Source organism: Pelophylax lessonae (assembly GCF_965119305.1).
Source record: "Pelophylax lessonae genome assembly, chromosome: 7".
Classification (NCBI taxonomy): Eukaryota; Metazoa; Chordata; class Amphibia; order Anura; family Ranidae; genus Pelophylax; species Pelophylax lessonae.
The window spans coordinates 301,547,539-301,554,676 of record NC_138774.1 but is presented as its reverse complement, the minus strand read 5'-3'; the positions used below and the strand labels follow the sequence as shown (position 1 = coordinate 301,554,676).

At 51.0% G+C, this 7,138-nt stretch overlaps 1 protein-coding gene across 1 annotated transcript; it reads left to right on the top strand.

The window, feature by feature from the left end:
- Nucleotides 1-365: 365 nt before the first annotated feature.
- On the top strand, nt 366-6,927 carry LOC309560638 (mitochondrial ornithine transporter 1-like; the record flags this gene model as incomplete). Its single annotated transcript, XM_082264259.1, has 6 exons — nt 366-441; nt 2,624-2,882; nt 4,061-4,201; nt 4,267-4,433; nt 5,551-5,709; nt 6,806-6,927. Exons 1-6 carry the CDS (start codon nt 372-374, stop codon nt 6,925-6,927), a joined length of 918 nt encoding a protein of 305 aa, XP_082120385.1. The 5' UTR covers nt 366-371.
- Nucleotides 6,928-7,138: the final 211 nt, after the last annotated feature.

Here is a 7,138-nt window from a genome sequence, read left to right as displayed (position 1 = left end):
GCTGGGGGAGGGGGGGGGGGTAATATTAGGTTTTAGTTGTGAGGGTTTATTTTATTTATCAATATTTATTTGGTTAGGGGTAATATTAGGGGCCGGGGTCATTTTATTTATTTATGATTCTTATTTATTTGTGTAATGCATTTTTTATTAATATTATTCATATTTTATTTTTTTATTTTATTGCGTTTGAGCAAAAAAACGCACAGAAATTCACAAATCAAGCATTTCAATGAAACAAACAATGCGCCAATCTGTCCGATTTGAGCTACAAAAAAAAAACTCCAGAACTTTTTTTGAGGCGACTTGTAGCGGAGATGCGATTTGTTGCAGATATGTGACTGATGCCGGTCCTCTTCTCATCGCAGGTCATCATGTCACCTGATGCCAGTCCAGCCAATCCCATCACAGAGCTCCTCATCAATGTCACCTCCGGAGCCATGGGTGAGTTCCACCATTCCCATATAAATTCATCATTTCATCCCCCGCTACACCTACAATCATTGGGAGGAATACTGTCCCATCATTGGTGTCAGTGGGAGGAATAGTGCCCCATCATTGGTGTCAGTGGGAGGAATAGTGCCCTATCATTGGTGTCAGTGGGAGGAATAGTGCCCCATCATTGGTGTCAGTGGGAGGAATAGTGCCCCATCATTGGTGTCAGTGGGAGGAATAGTGCCCCATCATTGGTGTCAGTGGGAGGAATAGTGCCCCATCATTGGTGTCAGTGGGAGGAATAGTGCCCCATCATTGGTATCAGTGGGAGGAATAGTGCCCCATCATTGGTGTCAGTGGGAGGAATAGTGCCCCATCATTGGGTGTCAGTGGGAGGAATAGTGCCCCATCATTGGGTGTCAGTGGAAGGAATAGTGCCCCATCATTGGGTGTCAGTGGGAGGAATAGTGTCCCATCATTGGTGTCAGTGGGAGGAATAGTGTCCCATCATTGGTGTCAGTGGGAGGAATAGGGTCCCATCATTGGTGTCAGTGGGGGGAATAGTCTCCCATCATTGGTGTCAGTGGGGGGAATAGTCTCCCATCATTGGTGTCAGTGGGGGGAATAGTTTCCCATCATTGGTGTCAGTGGGGGGAATAGTCTCCCATCATTGGTGTCAGTGGGAGGAATAGTGTCCCATCATTGGTGTCAGTGGGAGGAATAGTGTCCCATCATTGGTGTCAGTGGGCCCTCCTCCAACATGTCACCCCCTGAATTGTATAATTTTATTCCATTGATTTTTTGCACAGAATATAAATAAGAATAAATTTGGATAATAAATAAAACTTTACAAACTCCATAGACTGTGGACAGTACATCCTCCTGCTCTCTGCTATGACTGCAGTACTGGGTGTGACCAGCAGGTGTCCCCATGTGACAATCTCATTCCATGTAATACATTGTATTCAGTGTTCTCTGATTTCTGTATTTCTATTTCTTAATCTTCATCCGTTTTATTGGTTTCCGGATTTAATTTGGTTGTCGTTGAATTTTCTTTTCATTACAACATTTCAAAAGTCATTTTTAATCCTTTTAAATCTTCATCTTTCATTGTGATCCCGCCATGGAAGTCCTTTCTCAGTCACTTCCTGTTATGGGGTGACAACACTCTGTCTGTCTCCTGAATGCTCCCCCATGTTGTCACCCTATTGCAGGAATTTCCTATGGAGATAACAAGTGTTCATGCTCCGGTGTCACCATCAGGAAACCCGTCCGGAGAAATGTAATGGGGACACCACTGGAGTGTATGGAGACAGGAAGTGGCTGCAAAGTGCCTGCAGGAGATCAGCAGGGGACAAAGTAAATATTTATTATACACATTTGGGTTAGAGGGGAGATCAGGGGGGGGGGGGAGGGAATCTGAGTGAGAGGTAATGCACACCTGGAAGGGGGAACATCATGGGTGTCCACATGGGGGGAAAGGAGCCCCCCACCCCTGGAATCTCAACTTCCCCATTAAAGTAGTTGTTAAACCACTTTATCCTATCTGGCCTGTTTAATAATCCTGTGTGCCCCTGTGTCTGTAAAGCCGTTCTTTGCCAGTTTTCAGAGCGCCAATCACCGCACACGTGACTCGCCAGCTCTCCCCTCTCCCTGTCTGACAGCTGCCTTCAGTGGGCGGGGCCGATGATTCCCCGCTGACATCAGTTGGGAGGGGAGGAGGAGGGGAGGAGAGAGGCGGCGAGTCACGTGAGCGGCAATCAGCGCTCTGAAAACTGGTAAAGAGCGATCTATTTATCGAGTCGCTAATTGTGAGGTGACTGACACCAGCAGCCGCGTGGACCACTGTCCTCAGCCCCCGGTGATATCATTCCAGGAGAGGGGGAGCCCGGGGCAAGAAGATTTGTGGCCCCGTGCAAAGAGGCGTGGCACGTGACGTCACATGCATGCATGCGCCACCTGCATGACCCCAAAACAGGGAGGGACAGCTTTGCTTTTGCATCTCTAATCTTTGAATCCCTGCGCTTTATGTGATAATGACTAAGCTCCTCCTCTTCATGACATTGTTGAAAAGGGGCGGAGCAGGGCTGAGCTTAAAATGATGCCCCTCCCCCCCAGAAAAAGTTCTGTGGACGCCCGTGGGGAAGATGGATATATAGGTAGGTGTAATGATAGGTGCACCTTTTTGCAGGTGGCGTGGCGTGCGTCCTCAGTGGGCAGCCCTTTGACACGGCCAAGGTGAAGATGCAGACGTTCCCTTCCATGTACCGGAACTTCCTGGACTGCACGGTGCGCACCTATCATACGGAGGGGCTGCGGGGGCTCTACCACGGCACCGTCCCCGCATTGGTGGCCAACGTGGCGGAGAACGCCGTGCTCTTCGCCTGTTACGGCTTCTGTCAGAATCTGGTCTCCTACATGCTGGGATTTCAGGATCTGTCCCAGCTTAGGTGAGTCAGAGACTCCTCCCCCTTCCGGGTGACCCCCACAGAAGAAATGAGGGGATCCCCGATCTCGTGTGATCAATAAAAAAATTTACATTTATTGGATAGAAATAAAATCTACTCCCAAGGATTTCCCATCAGGCCAGAGGGGGGCGCTGTGTTCTTGTCGGAGATTCGGGGGATTCTCTCTCCTTATGATGTCATCAGAGCCGGGACAAGGGGTGGGCAGGAGGGTCGGTTGCCCTGGACGCAATGGTTTATTGCAGGGATGGGGGGGGCACCTTCACCCTAAACTAAAGGAAGGGGGGGGGCGCAAATTGGCATCCTTGCCCTGGGCACTGGATGACCTTGTCCCGGCACTGGATGTCATAGATCTGGTTGTGGGTTCTCCTCTATCGGATTGGGGGGTCACGAATGCCCCGGAGGAACCAATAAGGAGCCAGCATTTTGTCTTTGTATCTCTGTATAATCCCGCCCCCTCCCATGTTTCTATCTCCGTGACAATGCTGCTTTCTGCCCTCCCCCTGCAGTGCTTTATGGGGACAGAGCTGAGTAATAGCCACACCCCCTCATCACAAGTGTTCTACAAAGAATGGTAGGGGGTGTGTCAAACCAGAGAGGCGGGCTTGCGTGACCAGAGAAAGGGGTGTGTCTGACCAAAGGAGGGGGTGTGTCTGACCAGAGAAGGGGGTGTGTCTGACTAGAGAAAGGGGTGTGTCTGACCACCGAGGCCAGCTTGTGTGATCAGAGAAAGGGGTGTGTGTGACCAGAGGAGGGGGTGTGTGTGACCAGAGGAGGGGGTGTGTGTGACCAGAGGAGGGGGTGTGTCTGACCAGAGGAGGGGGTGTGTCTGACCAGAGAGGCCAGCTTGTGTGACCAGAGAAAGGGGTGTGTGACCAAGGAAAGGGGTGTGTCTGACCAGAGAGTCAGGCTTATGTGACCAGAGAAGGGGGTGTGTCTGACCAGAGAAAGGGGTGTGTCTGACCAGTGAGGTGGGCATGTCTGACCAAAGAAGGGGGTGTGTCTTGGTGCATTAGTGAGTCCACTTGATGTGACTCTGCACACGGAAAAATGGCAGTTATCAGTATATACAGTGTGTACGGTGTGTGTATATTTACACTGTATGTGTGTATATATATATTTATATTCTATTCTGTGTATTCTTGTTCCTCTTCCCTCCTCAGAGACCATCACAAGGCCTCTGCGGGTTCCTTGGCCTCCGTATTCTCCTCCTTGGTCCTCTGTCCCACAGAGCTGGTGAAGTGCCGCATGCAGACGCAGCATGAGATGCGGGTATCGGGGTACACAGGAACCCCCTATAAAAGGTTGGTGGTCCCCCCACCTCTATGGGGTCGCTCTCTCTGTATAACTCTGATCTTTGTGTCCTCAGCACCCCGTGGTCCATTGTACGGGACATCCTGAAGTCGGAAGGCGTGGTTGGCCTGTTCCGTGGCCTCAGCAGTACGTGGCTGCGGGAGATCCCGGGGTACTTCTTCTTTTTCGGGGGCTATGAACTCAGCAAGAGTCTTCTCAGCAGGAATTCTGGAGGTCAGCCAGGTGAGGCGGGGGAGGGGGATGTTGGCGGTGAGCAGTAGGGGTTCAAATGATGTTGCAGATGATGTGGGGGTGAGTGATTGGGGGAGTGCAGGTGATGTTGGGGTGAGTGGTGGGGGGGGTGCAGATGATGGGGGATGAGTGGTTGGGGGTGCAGATGATAGGAGTGAGTAGTTGGGGGAGTGCAGATAATGTGGGTGGATGAGTGGTTGGGGGGTACAGATGATGGGGGTGGGTGAGTGGTTGGGGATGCAGCTGATGGGGGTGAGCGGATGGGGGTGGGTGAGTAGTTGGGGTGAATGGTAGGGGGGTACAGATGATGGGGGTGGGTGAGTAGTTGGGGGGCTGCAGATGATGGGGGGTGAGTGATTGGGGAGGTGTAAATGGTGGTGGGTGGGTGAGTGGTTGGGGGGTGCAGATGATGGGGGGATGAGTAGTTGGGGGGGTGCAAATGATGGGGGGTGAGTGGTTGGGGGGGTGCAGGTGATGTGGGGTGAGTGGTCGGGGGGTGCAGATGATGGGGGTGGGTGAGTAGTTGGGGGGCTGCAGATGATGGGGGGGGTGAGTGGTTGGGGGGTGATTGATTGGGGAGGTGTAAATGGTGGTGAGTGGTTGGGGGTGCAAAGGATGGGGGGTGAGTGGTTGGGGGGTGCAGATGATGGTGGTGGGTGAGTAGTTGTGGGGGTGCAGATGATGTGGTTGGGGGTTGCAGGTGATGTGGGGGTGAGGGGTTGGGGGGAGCAGGTGGTGGTGGGTGAGTAGTTTTGGGGGTGCAGATGATGTGGTTGGGGGTGCAGGCGATGTGGTGGTTGGGGTGCAGATGATGGGGGGAGTGGTTGGGGGGAGCAGATGATGGTGGTGGGTGAGTAGTTGTGGGGGTGCAGATGATGTGGTTGGGGGGTGCAGGTGATGTGGTGGTTGGGGTGCAGATGATGGGGGGAGTGGTTGAGGGGGTGCAGATGATGGTGGTGGGTGAGTAGTTGTGGGGGTGAAGATGATGTGGTTGGGGGGTGCAGGTGATGTGGTGGTTGGGGTGCAGAAGATGGGGGGAGTGGTTGAGGGGGTACAGATGTTCCTCTGTGATCCTGTGGATGAGGCTGAGTCTTTCCATACTTTGCAGGTCCTTTAGCGGTCACAATTAGCGGCGGTGTGGGCGGAGCCTGTTTCTGGCTGTCGGTGTATCCGGTGGACTCTGTGAAGTCCAGAATCCAAGTCCTTTCCACGGCATCCAATCAGGAGGGGTTCTTCCTGTCCTTGCTGCACATACTGAGGAGAGAAGGTCAGACTTCCGTCCGGTTTTGGATTCCCCTTAACAAAGTAATAGAAACGTTTTTTGGGGGGGAAATCGGTTTTCTTGTGGTGATTGTCCTTAAAAAATTATTTTATTATATAATCTATAGAAAAAATTATGTAAACAAATAATAATTAATGGTAAACAAATAGAAATAATAAAAAGAATCAGCAGATAAAAGCTGGAGAGAGAGGGGGAGGGGGAAGAAAGAGTTAATTAGGGCTGATTAAAGTGAGCTAATAAGGGGTTAAATCTGAATGCATTGTAATTATTTTTCTAATTGCACGTTTCCTGGAATGGAGGTCACCCCTCGGATCCGCATATGGAGGAAATAGTGAGTCCACTTCATCCGCCATCACCCATCCCCCGTATATTTTATTCTTTTCTCTTTCTCATAAAAGGGATCCAAGTGGCTGAATAGCTCCTGGATTGCTTTTGTGATCCGCCCCCCCCCCCCCCACCACCACAACCACACACACATTGTATTATTCAGTGACAGTTGTATGGTTCAGCAGTGACAGTTGTAGATTATAAGTGTCAGATCACACAGGAGGTGTTGCGCTGTGACAGCTGCTAATACTGTGTAATAATGAGATTTCCAGTAATAATGTACATGGGGATACACTAAGCAGAAATCCTGGTCACCTTCTGCCCTCCCCCCTCCATGCTCCGTTGGCCGGGTATTTTTTTTCAGGAGCTGCGGGATTTCTGTAGCTGACAATGGAGGTTTTCTGGGTTGTTTTTTTATCTCAATAATATAATAAATCAGAAGGGATTGCTTTGTATTGATGACATTCCCGATCCATAACCAAACGGTTCCGTTATCTCACCGATCGCGGGGCCGTTCCATCGCTCCCCTATAGACAATGAGCTACGGTGATTGGTCCGCGACTCCTCCAACCGCCATCCAATGTCTGACCCCTGAGGAAGGAGATCCGAGTCCGACAACGTGTCGGGGGATTCATGTCTTCTTCTTATAAACCAACAACTGATACAATCCGATTCCTTCTTTGCTCTGAGGGTCTCATGGGACATTTTATGCCTTGTATTTCTAACATTTCATATCCATAATTCCCTCTTCCAGGAATCCTCTCCCTGTACAGCGGACTGATGCCAACCGTCATCCGAGCGTTCCCCTCCAACGCCGCGCTCTTCCTGGCCTATGAGATGACCAAGAGGACTCTGACATCATGGACGTCCACATAGGGATCCCATCCCCCGACATCTGCTCAGGGATCCCACCCCCCCCCGACATCTGCTCAGGAATCCCATCCCCCCATCCGCTCGGAAATCCCCCCCCCCCCAATCATCCTTCTTTCCTGACCTCATTGTACTTTATATGTGAATAAAATATTTAATTTGTTTATCCTCCATGTATTCCGCAGTGTCTGTACAACCCTGACCATCCCCCCCCCCC